This window comes from Leptonotus elevatus, chromosome 3 (genome assembly GCF_054856555.1).
Source record: "Leptonotus elevatus isolate MCC_2025b chromosome 3, RoL_Lele_1.0, whole genome shotgun sequence".
NCBI classification, from domain to species: Eukaryota; Metazoa; Chordata; class Actinopteri; order Syngnathiformes; family Syngnathidae; genus Leptonotus; species Leptonotus elevatus.
Window position 1 is genome coordinate 23,826,735 of NC_141241.1, and position 23,689 is coordinate 23,850,423.

Sequence of the window (23,689 nt, forward strand, 5' to 3'; positions counted from 1 at the left end):
TCTTGTTCTTGCACTTTCTTTTTATTTAACTTTTTTGTTATCTATTTTGTAGATCAGTGGCGAGCGGTGACATTTTAGAGTGGGCATGCTGGAGTGACACATATAGAATTTTTTTTGACTATTTTTATTATAAATTTTAATATTAATTATTATTTAATTATAATTTTTGTACCACTGTGTAGGTATCAAAGTAAAGCAGAAATATTCAGGACTGACGCAGGTTGATGCACACACACTGTAATGTAACCAGCTCTGTGGTGAGTGAAATGACACGATCACATACCCACAATAAGTTGGAATTTACAGTATTCGGAATTGGCTCGTGCCCACAAAGTGGGCTCAAATCGGGGGAGGAGAAAATGACATCGCAAGCGGTTTCAACCAACAATCAACAGTTTGATAACCTAATCTGTTTGCTAGCCATTTATGTTTCTCGTACGTCCTGGCTTGAAAGTGACGAACAAAATTCTTCCCCGTTTTTGTGATGATTACTTCAGTAGGACGACTACTTGAAATGAAATTATTTTTTTCCTCAAAAGTTCTCCAGGAAAACGGCACTCATTGTTGTGACTCGCCGATGAACTCAACCACTGACTGTTTACCGCAGAACAAGTCAAGTAAGCCAATTAAACGCATGCGCGTTGTCAGATAAGCTGCTTTACTGCCAGCTTTTTTGCCATTCAAAAGGCGCACGTACAGAAACAACCTCTCGGAAATGACACAGCTTGATATCTCACTGCGCTTGTGCGAAAGACGTTTTCGCTCTCCGCCAAGGAAAACAGGACAAATTGCACAAGAATTTAAGACCAAAACAGTAGAACTAAGGTATTATATAATAGAGGACACTGACAAATACATATTTTCAATGATTTTATTGAAGGGCTTTAGCATGCACCGCGTTAATAGCTTATTATGACCGCTCGCAACTGTTGTAGATGCTGTTAAACAATTATGTGAAGCACATTGAGTTAACTTGTGTATGATATGTGCTATATAAATAAAGCTGCCATGGATTTCGTGGCCTTGAACATTATATTTGCTCTTAAATTATGTTATGCATATTTATAGACTTTGTGAATGCAGGCAGCCATTTAAGAACTGAATAGGACCTTCTCGTAACTATTCCCAGAAAGTTTGAATTGGATATTATTATATTGTCGTTGTTAGGCTATGTCCATTCTTTTTTCTAATTTTTTTTTTACATTTTAAAGTTTTTTTGTTTTGTTTTTGCATGAAACTGAAGGCAGACATCCCCAAAAAGTTTAAAAAAATGGACATAAATGTTTTTCACAGGACAGCGACGATATACAGTATTTTTGTATTGGTTGTGCCATTAATGAAAATATTTTCCCCATCATTTTCCATGCCACCATCTTATTTACACTATTCTGATTCCATGCTTAACAGGAAGCATTTTGTTGGTGAAATATTGACAGGCAGAAAACACATTAGCACTTGAAAGCTAGTGGCCCACTGGGGAGTTGTAAACAGTACCAGCACGCGGCTATCAATAAGGGGAATGGATCTGTACAGAAGACCAGAAAGGACACGTGCACTCCAACCGGAGGGCGCGGAAATCATTACCACGACAGCAATTCTATTGATTAGAAAAGAAATTAGGAGGATCACCGTTACATGTCAGACCTGGAATCACTTGGTTATACTGCCGCATCTGGTTATATATACCCTCCTGACCACAGAGGTACTCTCCAAACCTAGTGTGTGTCTCCTCCTCAGGCTCTAAAACTGATGCATTTTTGGATTCACGAGTTTCAGGGACAAAAGGGACGTGCCACCTCCATATAGACTGTATATGTGGCCAGCATTATTTGAACGATGATTCACAGAGGCAGGGAGGTCACTGGCCTCAAGACACTGCTGATAGAAGATGAGAAGGAAGTACAGCAGCATAGAGCCGAGTGCATGTTTATATGGTTAGTGGAGGAAGGCATTTATGTGAAGCTGCTTTGTGGAGCATATTCTTTGTAATCTATCAGTGTGTGGGGGTGGAGGGTTTCTGTGCTCTGTATACTGAACTGCCAGTAGCCTTGAAATACTTGCAGAATAACAACGCTATTATATTTCTTGACTCCAGAGTTCTGGAGTTCAAGGCGGTGTTACAGCAGCACTTACAAGAACGATTTGACGTCCAGCCCTCTGTTGCGGATCTGTTCCATCATGTGATCCCAGCTGCCTGGATTTGACCGGGAGCGGCCGGCCCCTCCGCCTCTGTACCGGGAGGCTCCAGCCGTACCCCCCCGTACCCCTCGCGGGCCCCCACGGTGGCCCCCAGCACCCGGGCCCGTGTGCAGTTGGCCCAGGCTCTGCGAGGTGACTGGGGGGTCGTTAGGACCTGGAGGTGGCTGGTGGGTGAGGGGCTGTTGGAGGCTCTGTTGTCGGACTAGGGGCCGGGGGCGCGCCACAGCCGAGGATGGGATGTGCTCCAGTGTGGAGGTAGTTGAGAGGGAAGCGTCTCCAAAACTGAGCAGAAGGACAATAAATGTATGATTAATATAACAAGGTTGAAAAGACGTGTGATGGTACTGAGAAAATGTGAATAAAAACAGATTAAAAACAAAAACGCGATGGAAAGAGGTGAGAAAAAGAACAGATGTGACTAATACGTTTTTTAATACTTTGCCCTGCACTCCCAAACATGTTTTTATACATATTTTTAATATGTTTTTTTTTTTTATTCCGGAGGCTTTGATGCAGCTTCTGACCTGAAGAGGTCGCTTAAACCAATGGTAGTTATTACAAAAGACGGCCAGCAGGTGGTAGCAGAGTATAAGAGATCAGCCAGGGCCATGTTGCAACAAGATCTTTTTACCAGTGTTTTGAACACGTTAGTGAATAATTGTTTTAATTTTTCCCCTGATGAAAGAAGAGACTCTAATCTTTCTTTTGGTAGGTTTCATGTTTTTATAGCAATAGAACACAATATTTTGTGGGCCTTGGAAAATCTGTAAAAATCCAGTGAAACAGCCAGGAGCAAAGGGGGTTGCTTTAGTGAAAATCGCTGGGAGTGAATGAGTTAATAGGTCACAGCTCAGCTCAGCTCACATCTATGTGGAATTTTAACACTGTGGTGACAGAGTGACAATATAAAGAAACTAGGGGCTGAATTTGCTCCTAAAATCTCGATTCACTAATCATGCCGACGTCAGCGAACTAAATAGTAAATGGAGAAGACTTATATATATTTATTTACACCATACGGTGTCCAAAGCATTTTACAAAGCACAACATTCAATTATTTGAAAACCTATTCAAATAATAAGTAACTACAGAACTTATCCTGGATGCTGGATGGGTTAGCCTGCATGCTACTTGTTGCGGTAGCTAGCTGCGGAGGCATTAGCAAGCTAGATCAAGTCTTGGAGTGTGTTTGGCTCCAATAAGAATTATTTCACAATTTTGATGTGGATTGTTTTGTTACAAACATCAGACATTTGGCTATGATACAAGCCACGTGTATCATCTTATAATAGGGGCTTTAACATATTAGAAACCGTCGCGAGACAATGCAGCCACTCAGAGTGAATGATCTATGTATAGATATCTATGCTTGAAATGACGTGTTTTGCTCGCTTTTTCAAAACAATCGTGTAGAAATCCAAAATGTCTTGGAAGAAAAAAATAAAGCCCCGTGATTAACACGTACATTTGTGTACATAGAAAGTGGACTCACGCTTAACACTGGTTCTGTTGACATCACACCATCTGAGTCTGCAAATTGTGAATAGATTTTGAATTTATACGAATGTACGAATTACCACCCATTCATACACAGCACTAGTATAAACGTTTACAGGTAACTAGTATACTGCTTACTTGATTTAGCTACAGTGCAGACAAGAGCAGAATTGTCAGAAACAGGTGAGCTGGAGCCAATCTTAGCTAAAGTACCCGCTATAGTGTATATATAGTGTTTCTTTCTCTCTCTCTCTCTCTCTCTCTCTCTCTCGCTCTCTAGTTAGCATTTTTAATTTGATCTGGGTCTTTTATTGGATCAAATAGGATTGTGCAGGTGTGCCTAATTAAATATATATGGTATATATGCATAATATTATAGTGGTATGGAAATAAACTTCAACTTAAATGAAGTGTTCAATGGCCATATGCTATCCTAAAGTTTTTAATCTCTCTCGAATGAGAATTGACCTGCTTTGTGTTTCTCTTTCCCTGCCGCTCTGCTCACATTTTCGCTCCTCCCCTCCTTCAGTCTGCTATGCTCAGCTCCATCTCTGTTAATTCATCTTTTCTTCACTTTTACCCTCTCCAAAGTCTCACTCTATTTCCATTCCATCTCATTCTTTAAATCCGACCAATTACCATTTTGATTACGCTCACAGTAATGTAATAATGCTTCCGCTCCCATCTCTCCTCAACCGCTGGTGTCTGCTGTCTATAAGCCTGTGACTCGTAAAGAGTTGTAAACAGCCCTGTCTCCAGCTAATGCTGTGCAAGATTTACTGCTTGAACTTGTGTTTTGCAGCGCTTTACAGAATTAACTCTGCTTGAACTCTGTTGGAAAGCCAGGAGACGAAGGCCCAGAGGAGAAAAGCATTGCTGGATCAACTCATAGTAGACAACAGCTTATACTATGCTCACATTTGTGCTTGCTCTATATAGGCATCCAAACTATTATATTTTACTGCATGGTGTGTGAGTGTGTTTTCGCAGTACAGGAGTAGAGGAATATTGTCATTTCAATCGGTCAGAATAATGTTAAGTAGTGTATCGAAGTGACTTTAAAGTTATTGAACGGAACACAGTATGAAACCATGCTTGTAAGTATATCAGCTTGTTTGGGAATTTACATAAGGTTTTTCAATAGGATCCTCAAGTAAGGAATGTGACTGATTGTTAAATGCCATCATTTCACAGGGAGATTGTTGTTGGATTGTTGAAGGAATAGAGCAAACTAAGAGCTTTATGTTCTATTTTATTGGACACACGATTGATACTTTCACTGCAACAGAATTTGCTTTGTAAATATTAGGGGTGGGAATTTTTTTCTCACAATTCGAGTCGATTCATATTTTTGGGTCTCCGATTCGATTCAGAATCGTTTTTCGATTCAGAATGTTTTTTAATTCAAAATGATTTGATTGACAATGATTTCTGCTTCATTTTATAGATGCAAAGTAAGAATCGTCATGATCAACTCCAGTCTGACTCGCTAATGCTAATTAGCGTGCTACTCGCGGCACTTTTATCACTCAAAAGAACAGCTATTCAATGATTCAGGAATGTACACAGAGAAGCATGTTAACATTACTCACCGACATATGCTCTTCCTACGCTGCAAAAAAACAACTTTTATTGGAATAACTTGATCGTGACTTTTTCCTTCTACTCTCTCTGGCTACAACTTAACAGTGTATCAGACTACCTGAACCACACTACCCCTAAGTGGCCGAATCGTGTACAACATAAACACGCAAACAAGGGCAAGACAGTATAAAATAATTTAAATAAAATCGATTTTGGGACATTTAAAATAGATTCTGAATCATACTAAATGAGAATCGCGATTCTTATGAGAATCGACTTTTTGGCACATCCGTAGTAAATATGCTACTGAAGCTGAGTCTGCTTTGATTGTTTTGTTCAACATTTTACAGGAAGTGTGCTAAGAATAAAACAGCTATTGAATCTAAATACAGTACTTTCTATTTGATGATTATACAGTAATTCTAAGATTTTTTTCAATAAAACTTGTGTTACAAGCTTTGTAAAAAGTAGTTGTAGAAAATGCAATTAATCTGTCTTGTAGGTTAAAGGCAAAAAAATAAAAAAAATTACTGTCTCTTTAATGTCACATACAATGTTTTTGTGCATTCTTTAGAGATGTGATGGCGTTATTAAAAGGTGGATTAGGTCACTGAAGGCTCAGGTTCGAAAGTCATTTGCCGCCACTGGTTTCTACTTAGTCTTCCAGCAGTACTGCAAATAAAGCATCAATGAATCAATTTTTTCTATTCTATCCGGTTATTTCCAGTTTTCTTCTTCTATTCTTGCTTGAAAGTCAATTAGGGTGACTTTAAACCTTGAATGATTTTGTAATTATGGGAAACTGAAGAGGGTGACAACCAGACAGAGTGGAAAATACAACAATATAGCAGCAAATAGAGAAGTGAAAGCCATTAAATAGAAACATGTCCTAGAGGAGTACAAAGACATACTATAATTTTACGAATAAAGAAAATCGATTTCTTTAATTATCAGATTTAGTTTTTGTGTAATGGGCTGTTTGCAACTTGAACATTAGCGAAAGATATCCGAGTGAGCACAAATCGATACAGCTTAAACGGAATGAAATATGTTGTATTAGGATCATTTGCTCTCTGGCTTGACTCCCTGAAGTCTTTACTGCTTGACTTGGGATAATCAGGCCAGTGAGCAAATGACCTAATACTTCTACACTGATGACATTGCCAGTAGCTTGCACATTGAACTGTGTTTCCGCTCTAGAATTTTCAGTTCAGTTTTGAATCCTGCTTTTAGTTTTCAACCTAGCTGACAAAGGCATATTGTAATACAAAGATGAAATGCAACTTGTGAGGGTTAGGGAGCAAGCATCTTGAGCCAAATCTTTAGAATTGACCACATTAATAGTTAAAATATACCACAGAATATAATTCAAAAACACTATTATGTCATCTCATCTTCAAACATTGCCGATTGTTGTGTCTCCGTCACCGCTTGGCAACCAACAAAAACACCAAGCCAATGTATTAAGTGTTTGGCCTAGGGATAAAGAGATACTCTCAAAATATTAAATTCGCAAAACTGCTTATCCTTAGCTTGGCATATACTGTACTTAACTCATTTGCTCCCCAAAACGTATAAATACGTTCTATTTTAAATATTACCATGTTCCCAGAGGCGTATTTATACGTTTTTTATGCTAGAGCATACAGATGCAGCCTCTGAACTGAAGAGAGTGCTTGAAGCAATTGTAGTTATTACAAAAACGGCCAACAGGTGAAAGAAGAGTATAAGAGATCAACCAGGGCCATGTTGAAAAAGGCTCTTTTCCCCATTGTTTTAAACAGATTTTTGAATAATGATGAAACTCAGCTATATTTTCATGCTATTTGCTGCAAAAAGGAAACAGATAGAAATATACTTATTTTTCCTCATGAAAGAAGAGACTATATGCAATCTTCCATCACGCTGGTGTTGATTGTCAAGCCGGCCGGCCATCAGCTGGTTGCCAGCGCTAGCTAGCTTTTTGTCTGCTAACATGGCGCCGTAAAAGCAGCAAGATGTTTGGCTGGCATTTTAAGGCGGTTCAGAAAGTGAGAATAGGTGAGGATTTCAGATAATAGACTGCGAGCAGATTTGTGAATAGTGGTTTTGCGTATTGTTGGAGAAATCTGTGCTCTTGTGAACAAGTCAACTTTTGATGATGTTTGAATATGTGAGACATAATACTAGGGTCCTGCACAATGAATGATAAACATGTAGCCATTATTGGTCACAATGTTGGGCATAGAATATTTACTGTTGTAATAATGGTGACCCCCCCTCCCCGCGCTGGGATTTATAAAGTACCATTATGCATATGTGGGGAGACAAAAGCTCCAAGCTTGGGCAGTTTCTGCTCCCATCTGAGTAAAAGCAAATACAAAAGTGTCAGCACTAAAGAGCTGCGGGTTATGAGACTGCGTAAGATTGCGTGAATGATTTCACATTTTGTCTAATTTACAAAAAATAGAATTTAATCATGCAGTATAAAATTTGTGATCATCTGTGAATGTTGGCAATACAAATCTTGTTGGTGTTTGCTGAATGTAGTTAAATGCACATGAAAGTCGAGATGATTGCTATTAGCAAATAGATTGGCTGTTATAAAACCAAATTGCAACAAAAAAAAGAAAAAGAAAGAAAAGAAAAAAGCACATTTATTGCGTTTGCCTGATAAACAGAGAAATTACATTAAATCAGGCTGGATTCACCATGTTGAATAAAAGGGTTTCATTTGGGTAAATGACCTAATAAAATATCTCCCCTGCTGTTTTATGCAACAGCCCACTTGGAATTAAAAAAGATGAGCAGACAAGCTATTTTTGAAGATTTCCTCTGAGCCAGTGTTTTCGTTGATAGCCATGACATTGTCACAGCCTGAACTAAATTAGAGCCCGCAGAGAAACAATTTGACTGGCTTGACATCATCTGGTGGACATAAAGCATGTTTAACTTTCTACACTCACAGAGGCTTTAACCAACAGTTACTGGAGCATCAGTGACACACAGCGCAAGACAGCTGGCTTCCTCCTAACACTTTCCTTTATGCAAATTGAATTCTCAAGCTCATCAGGTATATACATCCATTGATCCCACTAGGGATGGGTATTTCAACGCATCTAGATGATTTCGAGGGGAGAAAAAAACAACGACGGACAATTATGATAACTTTTATACATTTGTATATGTATAAAATATGCTAAAAAAGTATGTGTAAAATATTAAGTACAAACACAATTTTAAAAACGGGACTGCAGAAGAACCTAAGACTCGGAGCTTAACATTTTCACATTTAAAGCTGTTCAATGTAGAAATGTACCCCAAAATATGACTGTAACATCTTCTAATTAACAGATTAACACCTTAGCCATTCACAATGGGTACTCCTGCAAGCCTCTGGACAATAGTTTTCAGACTGGATTCGGGTTAGAACTTCCCGCCCTCTGTCTGCCGATGTGACGTCATGCGCACATTATGTACGTGAAGAAGGGAGTGTGCAGTTTCATTTTTTGGCCACAAGTGGCACTAGTGTTTCAAAATTCAATTTCCTGCATTGAGCAGCTTTAAATATACAAACTAAAATGTAAGAAAATAGCCAGCTCATTAATTAACGTTGAGAAATATGACATCATCATGTTAGTTGAGCATGTCAGTTGAAAACACACTGCACCAAGTTTATCGTTAACGAAAGTGATCAAACTAGCGAAACGAAGATTGAAAAAAAAAAATTTCTCAAATAAAATAAAGATAGATTACAGGTTTTTTTTCATTTATAAAACTAACTAAAGGGAACTAAAATTATATGTTAAAAAAATGCCCTTCATTTTCATCTTTGTCAAATTTTTTAAATACATGAGCTGCTGACGTTGATTTTTAATGCATTTCTTTCGGTATTACTAAATGGCTGAATTGAAGAAGGAGGTACAAACTTCGCTTGGTAATTGTAGTTTATTTTGTTACATAATACTTATTGTGACCTTTGTTTTATTGCACAACACAAATACACTTTAAACTAAAGCTAATACTAAAACTAATAACAACTAAATTTAAATGAAAAAGTGAATTTTTTTAACAAACCTCTATAAATTAATTTAAATTACCTGAATTTTAAAAAGTCAAAATAAAAGGAAAACAAATAAATTCAAAGCTATTATAACCCTGCACTAAAAAAAGACCCAGACTTAAGCAGCCTAGAAACCAAGGTTGGATTAATAAAATTCCACATTATGGAATAGAAATGTCCATAAGAATCAAAAGTTGAATCCATTTGTTGTGCCATCCTAAGTTTCCACTGCCCCCACCTTTATTCCGCATACGCCGTCACCGTCACCACGCGGGACTTACTTGCTAAAGCGCAGGCCTCCTGCGTGCATATGGCTCTGGATCGTCTGCCAACGCCCAGCCCTGCTGCCCCCAGTCAGCATGCTTCGAATGCTGTCACTGCGACTGGGCCCTGGCCCAGCCCCAGAACAAGCACCGACCCCGCCGTCACTGGCCCCCGGCGAGGGTCCAGCTCCGCCCTGCCCGCTCTTATCCGCAGCACCACTGTGACGGACAAACACCAGGGAAGGATCGAGAGAGGATACGAACGAAGACGAAAGACGGACGAACGGCATAAGGAAAAAGTTGGAGAGCGGTACTCGTTACCTCTGCGGTGATTCAAGGCAAGCGTTCAATGGGCAATAACATTTGTCTGCTGATGACTTCAGAGAACACATGATTTTCTTCTATGGGCACTTTGAAGTAGTAACAATTATGGTTACACATAACGACTGGCAATGACTATTCAATGTTGAAAATTCATCAAGACAACTTTTAGCGCTTCAGACAAAACAATGTTCACCACAAAATATAACATACAAACATTTTCCAGAATAGAAATCCTACACAGAAAAGTGCCTTTTCACCCTAAAGTTGAGCCACAAATTTAAGGAGACAGGAAATCAGCACAGCGACTGTTCCACAGAGTGAAGACGTGACGACATAGCACAAGACCACACCAGGGCATCCTTTGTGACAACATTTAGACAACAAGTGCAGACTGAGGGTAAAAGAAAAAGACTGCAGGTATCCTCTACTGTGTAACTTTAAGTGTCGTAAAATGCCAGCAGATTTGTCCCAAATGCATCCTGCGTCAACATCCTAAAATACTGCTAATATTAAAATAACTGTATCAATAAAGCAGGTTCTCATGAGAACTGCGCAAGAATTGCACTATTAAAAAAAACACACCAAAAAAACGCTTATAACTGCAGTATGTCTGCCATGTTTGTAGATTATGTTGCCTCGGGACTTTGCCATCTTTTGTTATTTTTTTACGATTGCTTTTTAAAATGTATTCAACACGAGCTGCAACTCCAAGAGCTTCTTCAACTTTTCAATACTTTACTATTTTGAAAAGGAATGACTAATTCAGATCCATAGTGGTGGCATGTTTAGGAGAAACTACTTGATTATGCTGTACATGCATTTGACATTCAAGCTAAGAGTTCAGCTGTTTTTATGTTTTACATAAACAGTGTTTTTTAACCTGGGTTCAATCAAACTCCAGGGGTTTGGTGTGTCAGTCGATTAAAATCAGTCGCGATGATATGCCCTGCTTGGCTGCTTGGTAATTTATTTATTATTTTAATCCTCTCATACTATGTCGAGCAAAAAAAGAAAGTAGTTAAACGAATATGTGCAATATGAATTCACATGCACAACGGAACGTATGGTGTTCCACAGGGTTCAATTCTGGGGCCTCTGCTGTTTTCATTGCATTAGCTGCTGCTGGGTTCCTTCTTAAAAAAAAACAGTGGTCTGTAAATATAGCGTTGAGTTGCGTGAAGGGAATCAGCGTCTTAACTGAATGATTTGGGTTGCCAAGTTGAGCATTTCTAGTCCAGCATAACGAGCTATCTAGCAAAACTAAAGGATCACTTCCTTAAACTGCATGAAGATGGGGAATACAAGAACACAACGCTTGCTGAATTCAAGGTGAAGAGAACCAGCTTTGATGATAAGGTTACTCTCTCTGTTAATTTTACTCACCAGTAAACCCTACACCTATGTCTTGAATTTGAAAAATAAATAAATCATATTTTATTTCTCAATAAACAAGAGTTCGGTGAATGCGCAAAAGAAACTGGTGGTCTGCAGTACCTCCAAAAATGTTAAAATCTACTGCATTAAACAGTGCTTCAACTATACAGGTAGTCCTCAACTTACGAACACAATGGGTTCCGAGAGGTTGTTTGTAAATCGAATGACATAAAGTTTTGTTTAAAAAGGACATTTTATGATTTTTTTAAAATAAAATAATAAAAATATGTAAAATCTTTTTTTAAATGAAACCATATACAGTATATTTTCTCTATACAGCATGTAAATTAAATTAAACATTTTTTTTTAATCCATCCATCCATCCATTATCTGAACCACTTTTCCCTCACAGTAAATTTGATTAAATTTTTACACAGTGCACTGCCATAAAAACAAAATACATTTGCTTACTGATAGGGGGTTATTGAGTTGAGTGCATGTGAGGCTGCTGAAATGAAAGGCTTTGTTGGGTGTAACATTCTCAAGAAATTATGTTTGATTGTGTAATTGGTGTGTATGACGAGTCAAGATGGCCCCCGCCGAGTCAGATTCAAGTGGTTGGGGGGACTTTTGTATTTTATTTTCTTAAACGACCACTTCGAGGGAAATTCACATATTGCGGATGGGCATGGAACGTAACACCCACGCAAAGTAAGGGAACACTATATTGTTAATGACGTTTTTACGATGGCAGATTATTTCTATTTTCATCATTTCCTATTGATTTTTTTTTGCCTTCCAAATTTCATTGTGTTCTACTTTGGAGGGTCTCTTATATACTGTAGCTGAAGTGTCATAGGGCAAAGAAATATCTTAGGGAAGGTTTACGTTTCTTTGAAGCGCTAATAATTCTGCAGGTTGACAGTGTGAGTTCTGACAAATAATGACCAAAGACAGGAGATGAAGAAGATGTGAGAAGGATTGGACATGATGCTACGAAACCACAAAACAACAACTGTGACAAAAGTAGCACAGATACCACCCCATGCAAAATAACACTTTGAAAGGTTCATTAAGAAGTAAATTACAGGCACTCATTGACTTTCAAAAACAATGAATGAATGCAGAGTTAAACAGTTGGCAGAGCTGCTGAAAATATTGCGATTTATTCTGTGAATGCCCCCATGGTAATGCTTCATGGGCTGCAGGTGAGACGTAATGCGGGTATAATGAGGAAAATCAAATGTACCACCTTGTATGCAAAAGTTCATTTCTAAACTTGGTGACCACTCTCAAACAACGGAATTTTAACATCAATATATAGAGACATACCCTTGTTTCTTTTGACTATTACCAGAAAAAAACACAATCATCAGGCATAATTTGCATAGCAGTTGTAGTTTCTAGCAACATTAGGGTGGTCCTGAAATTCAAAGTGCAGTGCACGTCTTTATCAGGGGCTGCATGGGCGGCAGTGCATACTTAACACCACCATACTGTGGACATGCCTGAATGGAAAATATGAGGATTACCAGGAATGAGGGCAGACTTGAGCTAAAATACCAGCATGAAAACAAGTTGAGATGCTCCATCCGGTTTTTTTAGTCTACCAAATGTGGTCTTTTCATATGTCCTATTTAATCAATAGCCTTACATTCATAGCCCATTGTGTGTGGGGGTAAGCTCCATTTGAGTATCAGCACAAAGGTGTTTACATGCCCTCTTTCCTCCTATCTCCATCCTGATAGAGAAATATTATATAGAGTGAGTGAGACTCACTTGGGCGTGAGGCGAGGGTCTCCATATGGCGCGTAGGGAGACATGTTTAAGAGGAACTCCTTGGGTGGGTAGGAGCTCCACCTCTGTTGCACATTGCTGCTGTCATTGTTATTCCAAAAGTCTCTGTCAAGATCACTGCAGTCAGAAAGAGAGTTAAAGACAGTTAAACAACAACATAAGACTGGACATGAGAGCATTAATGATGCCATTTTAGGTAACTGTGTATCACAAACATTTGATATTGAATTTGGTGTTCCGCAGGGAAGCATTCTTGGTCCTGATCTTTTTACTTTGTATGTGCTTTCTTTAGACCACAAACTCAGTTAATATAACATTAATATTAGTGTGATGGTACACAATTATACATATCTGTCTCACCTAATAACACCACTTCTGTAAACAATATTTTCAATTACCTCACAGATATCAATGATTGGATGAGTAGGACTTGGAGGACTTGGTTAAAAAGTAATGTGGGACCCCCCCAGATAATTGTAGGCTCAAAAGGTTGACTACCTGGGAATTTTTAAGAAGAGGTTAAAGATACAACTTTTAAATTAAGCATTCAACATTGGATTGATTCTCTATAGGTGCCATTATAATGTGATGTATTTTAATGTGTATTATATTGTATTTCAATGTATTTGTTTTGTTTTATGTCTTTTAATTAGCTTTTTGTCACGCACCTTGGGGCTGCATCTCAGCATGAAAAGTGCCACATAAAGGAAATTTAACATTATTATTATTATTATTATTACTACTACTAGTACTAAAGTATTGCTATTATAGTTAGTTGTTATTAAAACTGAGAACGAAGTAATTTTTTTTTTTTTGCATTTGTAAACAGTCAAATATTGCTACAATACAATCAATATCAATTGACAATATTTCTACATTTGGAAAAAAAAATACATGCTTGCGGTACCAGTTGTTATGCTAAAATATTAGCATTTTACTCAGAAACTCTGTGTTACAAGTGATACCACATCCTCATAAATCATTTGTGTTTCTAGAAATGTCCCGTCACCTACTTGATGGCTTTATTTTCCCCTCGACCTCTCACAGACTCTGGAGAATTGACAGCTTCCACCCCGGGCGTATTCCTCTTCCCCTGTGCACAGACAAGGTAGAGCGTGATAGCAGATACTTCTGATGATATACAGTACTACACACACTTACTGTATTGTCAAAGAGACACTTGTTTGCATTGAATAGTTTTAATAGGCAAAAACATTCTAGGGGTGATATACACAGAATCAATAAATTAAAAAATATTTTCAGTGCAGGTCCTAAATTCAGTAGTAATTACTCCTCAGTAAAATATTACCCAGCTCTATTGGGACTCACATTAATTATCAACAATGATCAATGAAAGAACAAAGGGGAATGGTGGACTCATTTGCAGAAAGTATGAGCAGCAGTCCAGGCAGGGGACATTCCGAATATACTGCCGGAAAAAAAAAAATCCCCAAAGCAGTGACACACAACACACAAACCAACATAAAATGACAACTTCAAACAATGTGGACCTCAACACTACAGAAATGTGGCAAAGAGTGGAGGTGAGGAGCTGAATAGAGGAGCAAGGGGCAAGCCACAGGCAGGAGGACTAGGAATGATAAGAGGTGTAACTGATCATGAGACAGCGTGAGACTATCAAAACAGATTAGGGAGAAGGCATACGGATAAAACACTGCTCACAATCACATTACTAGGGGAAAAAAATACAAGGCATCCAAACAATCAACAAATATGACAGTCTACTAAAGGTGTACTATAATTTTGCTGAGGAAACTATAAAATAAAACATGAGAACAAACACCCTACGTATACAGTAGGTCACATCATTTACACAATAACCCGGAGTTTCTGATTGTGACGAAGGGATATCAAACTCAAGGCCAGAGGGTCAGATCCGGCCTACCGTATCATTTATGTGGTCCATTAAAGCAAATCAAGTGTGCTAACTTCATTAAATTCATTGTTTCTCCTTTAGAATTTGGCAGAAGAACTCAATTTGTAGTTTTAATTCACTTGAACTTATTTTCACCAAATCTCAAGATAAATTGGAAAATACAGTACATGTAATTGTCCCTTACAGTATACAAAATATTCACTTGCCACTATTTTCCGTGACTTCAGATTTCAAATTCAATTAGTTGTTAAAAATATGTATGTATGTATGTAAGCGGCAATGTTTTCACAAACATACTGGGCCTCTGAAGAAAACCTGAACTACAAGGTGACCCGTGCAGAAAATTAGTAAATTGACACCAAAGATTAATTTTGCAAAAATGCATTTTGCATTTGCTCTTTGTGATGCCACTACAAAAGTGTACAAGTGAGGGTGAAGTGGTAAAATGTGATGATTCCCATCAAACTGGAAATAGAAGTGATTGTGAGGTATGACATGCAGTAAGTACACACGTCCAGGCTGTTCTGTACATTAACTCATTCACTGCCATTGACAACTATAGACATCAAAAATTCATTTGAACTATTTCTATTAGTTTAACATTTTTTTCCACTTTTGCTAACAAGAGTATTAAAACCTAGATTTTTTTTTTTGTAAATTTAGAACAGATTAATCGTTAGTTAACTAGTGAAGTCATGTGATTGATTACAATTAAAAAATGTAATCGCCTGACGGGCCTAATTAAATTTTTTTAAATAAGGTGTTAGCTATAACTAATAAAGTTATTAAAGTACAATAAAAAAATTATAGGTTTTCATAATTTTTTTTAATGAAAAATATATATTTTTAAACTAATAGAAATACTTCACAAGATTTTTTTTACGTCTATAGTCTTCAATAGCAGTGAATGAGTTAAGTGACAATAAGCCGACCACAATGATGTCGAAGTTGTTATTTCAAAAATTTTGTAAATTTTTTTGCTATTCGTCCAGATCTACGAGGTGTCACAAAAGGTTTATTTCAAACCCAAACCACAAGCTCCAAATTTTTCCCTTCAATGTAGCCAGATGATCAACCATCATGTCTACAAAAAGGTCATGTGGCATTTGTTTCGTTCAGTGTGCGAGAAGAGATAAATCGATTGAGTGATTCAGTTAAGTCTGCAGTGTTGTGCCTGGTGAGGCCTTGCCATTGTAAAATGATTGTAGAAGTTTCCTAAAGGCAAGTTTATCGCACAACAAAGTAGACCTTTATGGATGTTTAAACGATTTAATTCTAAAGATATTTCTGGGGGAGGTTGTAGCTTGTAAAGTTTGTGCAAATTCTCAATGCCTATATCTCTGCACTAATACAGTATAATGCATACTTACGCTCCACTCTTTCTCCACTTAATGGTTATGGATTCAGTGGTTACAGCTATTGACCCAGCAATTTATCATACTATATAGTCAACTTTGAGGGTGGTAATGCAGCGCTCTTCTTCGCTAAGTTACACAGACCCTCCGCTCTTACATAAGATTTTTTTCTCATTTTGAACTAAGCATGTTCAAAGATCATAAAGAGCATGACATGAAATTGAATAAAATCACACATGTATTGCAAATACTGCATGTATAAACTGAACAAAGGCTCTTTAGGTGATGACGCATACGTCTAAACTGGGTGACTTATACTTTCAAACACGGACACTGATTGTTATACTGTACTACTTTATATATGCATAACTTTAAAAGTGAAGTGAATCAAAATGAATGTTTCTCAATAGCCACTAACCTATAAGTGTGAAAACATCCCAGACAACAGGAGTTCATCTCTCAGAGCATGAAGTTTAACTGGATCTTCATTGAAATCCCACTGTACTAAAATAACACCCACGTGGACCTAATTGGATTTTGCAGTGTTTTGCATTTAAATGAGAAATGTTGACTCGTATATTTCCAAATGTAATATTAAAGTTTTCTTCAATATGTCTCCCTTCTTGCAATGATTTGTTGATGTCTTTAGGGTGCTTACAACCAGAAACACATCGCCAACCAGACGGCTGTTGATTATTTGCTGCCAGGCCCAACATCTTACCCACACTTCACTTGTCTTTGACCGATCAGATAAGCCCTCACAGAATAGCTGAAATAAACTTCTCTGAACCACATTGATGTATCATTGTTCGCCCTGGAGCAATAATAATAAAGAACATTTAATACAAACACACCACAATTGCCTATTTTCACTAGAAACCATCAGAACCATTGGACTGCATTTCTGTGTCCAGTGCAAGTCTAGCACAAGACAGTCTAAATCTTACACCGACCAAAGGGTTTGTATTTGTAGTCAACACAGCTCGAGCGTCAGAAGTGGTACATCTTGATTTTTGTGCCAGTGCAAACCTCGTTTTGCCTGTTTGAGAATTTGGCAGACTCTTCTGTGCCATGGTGGGTGTTCTGGCATAACCGAGGCGAGGCAACACTGCAAAAACTAATATCTTAAGTAAGATATAATTTCTTAAATGTAACCTAAATTTGCCTTTTTTGATTTGACAAGTTATTTTTACTTAAAATGAAATTGTCAGGCAAGATAATTGTGCTTATTTTAAGATACTTATTACCTAATTATCTTTTTTGATCAAGCAGTCTTGGCATTGAGTGTTAACAGCCAGTTTTAAGTACTGTGAGGATTAAAACAAGCATTTCCCACATTTTAAGATGACAACTAACCAACATCAAAGGCCCTGAACTGGGGTTTCATGAGTTTTCGTATTTAAAGATTTTGCATAATCTAGTAATAACATAAATGGAAAAAAATACAAGTATGAAAACAGACGAGTGCAATATGGTTCATTTCGTTATGTTTACTAAGCTCATGTTTCCTTCTTTCAGTACCAGCTTAGAGTGCCTACCCTCAGACTTGAAGGTTGTGGGTTCAATTCCTGGCTAGGTCATGACCTGTTACCTCCCTGAATGACATGCAGGCTAAGTTGTCCAAGCGTAAAAAAAAAAATACTCATGTATTTTAAGAAAATAGTTCTATCTATTACAGCTTGAAAAAGTCAACATTACTTGTTTTTAGTCTGAAAATACTATTTTCAAGAGCACAGTGGTTGATATGGGCCTAGTATTATTTTTCTTAATTTTTTTTTAAATCTTACAGGTAAATTTAAGTAAAAATTTCCTGTTCTGTTGGCAGATAATTTTGCTTATTTGAAGTAATAATTTTCTTATTTTACTATATATTTTTTCTTACATTTTCTACAGTCCTTTTTGCAGTGAAACCAGCCAACTATATCCCATTTCATACACAAGGTAACTTAATGTGCTTCACCTAATTCAAAATACAACATATAAAGGCATTTAAAAAGCAACATAAGACATTTAACAGCAAAGTAAAAAAAAGAAAAAAAAGAAGTAGTTTACTAAAATTAATAAAAGAACTATAGCAGTGAATGGTGGAGGATGTGTTTTGAATGATTGTACTGGCCTGCCACTAAAATAGTGAAAACCCACGTATAATTGATGTCAATTGAAATGCATAGGGAAAACTCGCCCCCAAAAATAATTCAAAAAATGTAATGTCTGATTTCACGGAGCCGATCATTGACGTCATTGATCAGTCTGGTCAATTAGACATTACAGACGATCACCAATTTTGCATGAATGCAAACTATCATCCGATCGCGATCAAGCCGAGTCTAGTATGAATTCATAGATACATAATTGAAGATACTGTCACTTATTGTTTTCTGCATGGGTTTTGACATTTCCCCATATTATTAAGATCTCTCAGTATTTCCACAAAAACAATATTATGTGAAGTAATAATCCAACTTGTTAAAATGCATCCTTGAACATCAATTGCTTGGTGTCGAGCAACATGTGTCACAATATACAGCCTTCAGGCTCCGTACACATCTCTATTGAAGCATGCATGCACACATTTCCATCAGAGAATGGAACATCTGTGCCAGCAACGAAAAAAAACAATGTCACACATAGTCGAAAGTGGGCATCTTCGATTCAGGGCGGAATATATTTCGAAAAGGCAGGGGTGTACAATTCAGTGCTGCTCATCTATCAATAAACAATCATAAACTTGTCAGAAAATGCTGACAAAGGTGAGGAAACTACAATGTTGAGAGAATGTGCGAGGACATGGCAAACAAGAGGATGGGCAAAACAATGATGCTGAAGATAAAAGTGATATGATCAGATAGCGGAACTGGATTAAAGCAAAATCCGCAAGAATGACAGTGCAAAAGAAAATCAAGGATGCAGCATGAGCTGAACTAGTGAGATTGACTGAGAGGCCATGCTTCCCTCTGAAGTATTCTCATAAGGGGCCTACTGCCAACATGGTTGTCACACAACAGACTGTTAGCGATAACAGTGCTAGCCTTGCGTTTAGAAATATGACACAGAGAAAATTCTCTGTGCCAGCAGCTCAACTGCAGACATAATTTGACATAAAACTTAGGGCAGGAACCAAGTCACAAATGTTATTATCCTTAGCGTCTATAGATCTACCTGCTGAGCCATGCCACTCTTACGGTGTGTCAGTATATTGCTGGTGTCAGGTGGAATCCTCGTACCTCCAAGACCATTTTTGGACACACCAGCCCTTCACACTCACAGTCATACCTAGGGACAATTTAGTGTTCAATTAACCTAGCATGCATGTTTTTGGAATGTGGGAGGAAACCAAAGTACCCGGAAAAAACCCACACAGGCACGGGGAGAACATGCAAACTCCACACAGGGCCGCAGCCCGGAATCCAACCCGCAACCTCTGAAATGTGAGACGGACGTGCTAAAGAGTGTGAGTCTGTGACTATGTTTTTCAATATAAATATTTGTTGTTATTATTTTTAAAGTCTCTAGGGTGAAACTCTCAAGCGTTTAGAGTATTTCTGCCATTAAGTATTATGGGTATGTCCCCTTTTTTTCGTAAAAAATGTTGATCAGGCGGAACCTTTGCTAAATGTGGCTTAATGCATGTCGCAATATTGACGCAAATTGGAGTGTTAAAATAAGCCTATTTTTCACCCACACATGTTTTAAGAATTGTATAATGGACAGGAGGCACTACTGAGGCACAATGGCTATTGCCCCTATTTTCCTGTAGAGTGAAATAATTATCGGCGGTTCGGGACCCAAACTTTAAGGTTTTTCCCTGTCAGGCACATGCATGCTCTCACTCTCACTCCGTGGAAGCGCTGGGAAGGCGGAAGTGTTTGGGAGTGTTTCTACGAGTCCTTGTGTCAAAATAATAATAAACCAAAACTGCAGTGCGACCTCCGCCTCCCGGTGGCCCCTTTTGCTCAACCTTCAAAATTTGGCTTTGGGATTTGCCCACGGAGGTGACTCTGACCGAAGGAAAATCTCCCCTGCGTCCCACGACCATGGTCAGAATACCAAGCAGGAAAGGATAACACTGTCTAGTGCAGGGGTGTCAAACATACGTCACCCGCGGGCCGGATCAGACCCGCAATGGGGTTTAATCCGGCCCGTGAGACGATTTTGTAAAGTAAAAAAATAATAATTGTAATGTCGGACCAATTACTCAGCTGGCCACAATCAAAACATACAAATTTGTAATTTCACAAGCAGTCCTCAGATGAACAATGCAACTTGTACACGGAATCGTCCTGGATGTCATTATTTTACACACAACTTACAAGTTACAGTTTATTTATTTTTATTTTTTATTTATTCTTTTAATCATAGACCAACAAAAACATAAATTCAATTACAGATAACACAAATACATATGACAAGGATTAATGTAACTGCGCCCCACAATGCATTCTGGGAACAATATATATATATATATATAGATTTATATATATGCTTTGCATTTTTGTTATTTTTTGGAACAATAGGATTACAGTTGAGCTCCGTAATTTAGGGCTGGCCCACAAATAGCAAAAATCTGCATATAATTGACGGCAATTGTTTTTAAGTTATATACCATTATTTTACCGATCCGGCCCACTTGGTAATATATTTTCCTCCATGCGGCCCCTGAGCTAATCTGAGTTTGACACCCCTGGTCTAGTGTGACAAAAAAAGGCAAAACTGAATTCGCACAAGCGTCGCAGGAGGACGTGGATCAATATTGGAGCAGCGTTAATATTGGAGTAGGTGGAAAAACCTAAGAGGATGAAACGGGACCCACAGCTTGCTTTCTTCTTGCTAAAAAGGTAAGAAATCATCACGAAAATGCGATAGGGTCTCTTTATGATAAGCAATGCACAATAAAACTACCACTAACTAACATCTCGGCACGCTGGGCTTTACGCCAGAGGGGTCGCAAATCTGCAAAAACTCTATATCTTGCGACATGGACCTTTAAAGGTTGTATTGAGGCATTTTTAGAATTCCAACAACCTATTCTGCAAGTACTTCCAGGGATAGATAGGAAAGGAAGGTTCCTCAGGAAAAAACAAAAATCTGAAGAGACCTTAGATGTGGACACGGGTGAGCAGGCGCCAATCCAAGTTGACTTTGTGCAAGAAGCAAAGTAAATTTAGCCAGTCAATCGTGGGGCATGTACAGTATAAGCAACTATTCACACTCACTTTCACGTCTAAGGAGAAGTTGGGATTTTCAATTAGCTCAACATGAGGGAGATGCTGGGAGAGAGCATGCAAACACCACAGAGGGCAGCTTTACCCGAGATTGGAACCCAACCCCTTTCGACTTAAAGGCTTTAACCTTTTTTTTCTTTTCTTTTTTACGTATTTTATCATTGGAGGGTAAATAAACTGAAAAGACAACATGTAATTGTACTGAAAAGAAAATAACACAAAGGCAGAACTGCATTGGCATCATGGAAGCAGTAGACGATGCAAGAAAATTGGTGACACTTTGACAAGGACATGGAGATAAAGTGATAATAGGACAAATGCGAACAAGACTCCTTTTGAATGAAAGGAGACAGACAAATGATAACACCGACAAAGGATAAACAAAGACAGACACAGTTTACAGAGTTTACAATGATACTAATGGTTGACATTAGGACTAAGACTCATATTATTATTATTATTACTTATATTTACTGTGGAAATAAAAATCTTTGCAGCAACAGGGCAACGTTTTTGCCATGCATATGTGAGCAACCTTTCAGGCTCATAATTTGCTGCAGCACTTTTTGATTTTATTACAGCAGTTCATCTTTTTTGTTAGGGTCTCTCAGTTTGCCCGCTTTTGCTTGCAAAAGTGCTCCAAATGGGTCAGATTGTGACACGCATGACTTACTTGTTTGTGTACAGCCCTCTTCGGGTCACACCTTAAGTATGATGAGTACTTATGAGTTGTTTTTGCACTAAGCAATCAGTAAAACATTTTAAGTTAAGGGAAAATATATATGTATATGTGTTTTTTTTTTTATTGGACTTTAATCATGTTTTCCTAAAATGTTGACAATGAATTTGTTTGTAATTTATACTATTTACTACTATATTTGACATTTTCTCCACTTGTTGATGACCTTTTCTTTAAAGGGACTGCAACATGAAAAATCAACTTTTTGGAGCTTTTAGCCATGTTAAAATGCTAATTCCTCTCCAAAAGCATAACCAAAGTTGTGTTTTCCTCCATTTGCCCCTGTATGAGAAATTCTAGGTTATTCTGCTCTCCAAACACCAGCCCCTCCCAACCTGAGAAAACGAGCCGTCGGCACGGTTTGACGTCATTGCGTGCGGCCGCACCGCCTCTAAACGCACGCCCACTTTCTCTGAGACCTCCCTCCTTGGGATAATGACAAAAGTAGCCTTGATCAATAAACATTCTGTCCAAATGAATTCAAAGCAATCAATTATTCTTCACATCTGCAATGCTGAAGTGCAATGAAATGACAATTGTCTTAAAATCCATTGGCCGACACTGGTGTAAAATACAAGTAAAAAAATTGCGCTGATGGATTTAGATGAATGGATGGTGTAGTGGATAGTGCGCTTGTCCCATAAGCAGCAAGGCGCGAGTTCGCCACCTACTGTGATGCTTTTTTTCCCTCCTCCTTCTTTCCTCTAACCTCTCTGCTCCCCTCCTCTTCCACGATTTATTTTTTCCCCAAATGTTTATTCAAGAATTGATGGCTTGCGTGACCAAACGCAGAGATCCAGCAGCCCGTGAAAGTCCAGTTTAAAAATCGTCTTAAAACCTATCTGTATGTTTCGTGGGCGTTGCACGAAGCAGCCGGCTTGGGCGACGTCATGAGAGGGGCGCGGCAGCCACAGGGGGAGAGGCGGGGTTTTACTGAACCGAGCGTTTGACTTCCGTGTAAGAAAAATAGCCACCGAAATAACTCATATTTCATAAGAAATTACATCGCGATTGTGTTAAAGGTAAGATTTGATTATTATATGCCTATAAATAACCCTGGAAGGGCTTAAAATAAAATGCTGTAGTCCCTTTAAAGTGAACAACATTGATGCATCCAGCTTGTTTCAAGTAAGCGAAACTCTTCTTGATTTAAGATTTTGGCAGGCAATTTTAGAAGCTTTTTCTCCCCTAACTATTATTACTCCACAAGTAAATTGCCTTCCACAGAAAGTCAAAGTGAACAATTTGCCAGCAAGTGCTCACACTGTGAAGACCAATTTAGGGCTATGAGTTGACTGCTTTCACAGTACTATTGAGTTGAACCTCATGCCTTCATTCCTCAGTGGCAGTAATGTTCTTTTAGATCTGTTGCCAATATCAAACAAATCATGAAGAA

The 23,689-nt window shown here is 38.1% G+C and overlaps 1 protein-coding gene across 2 annotated transcripts in view; it reads right to left on the reverse strand.

The window, feature by feature from the left end:
* syt7b (synaptotagmin VIIb) overlaps nucleotides 1-23,689 on the reverse strand; it is a 117,293-nt gene that overhangs the window by 43,683 nt on the left and 49,921 nt on the right. The window contains exons 3-6 of one of the 2 annotated variants that reach the window (XM_086071595.1): nucleotides 14,094-14,173; nucleotides 13,063-13,197; nucleotides 9,604-9,804; nucleotides 2,134-2,481 (exon numbers count right to left, since the gene is read on the reverse strand). In XM_086071595.1, the coding sequence (XP_085927721.1) occupies nucleotides 2,134-2,481; nucleotides 9,604-9,804; nucleotides 13,063-13,197; nucleotides 14,094-14,173 (764 nt within the window). The remainder of the gene's footprint in view (nucleotides 1-2,133; nucleotides 2,482-9,603; nucleotides 9,805-13,062; nucleotides 13,198-14,093; nucleotides 14,174-23,689) is intronic. The other variant, XM_086071596.1, reaches the window with a different exon arrangement.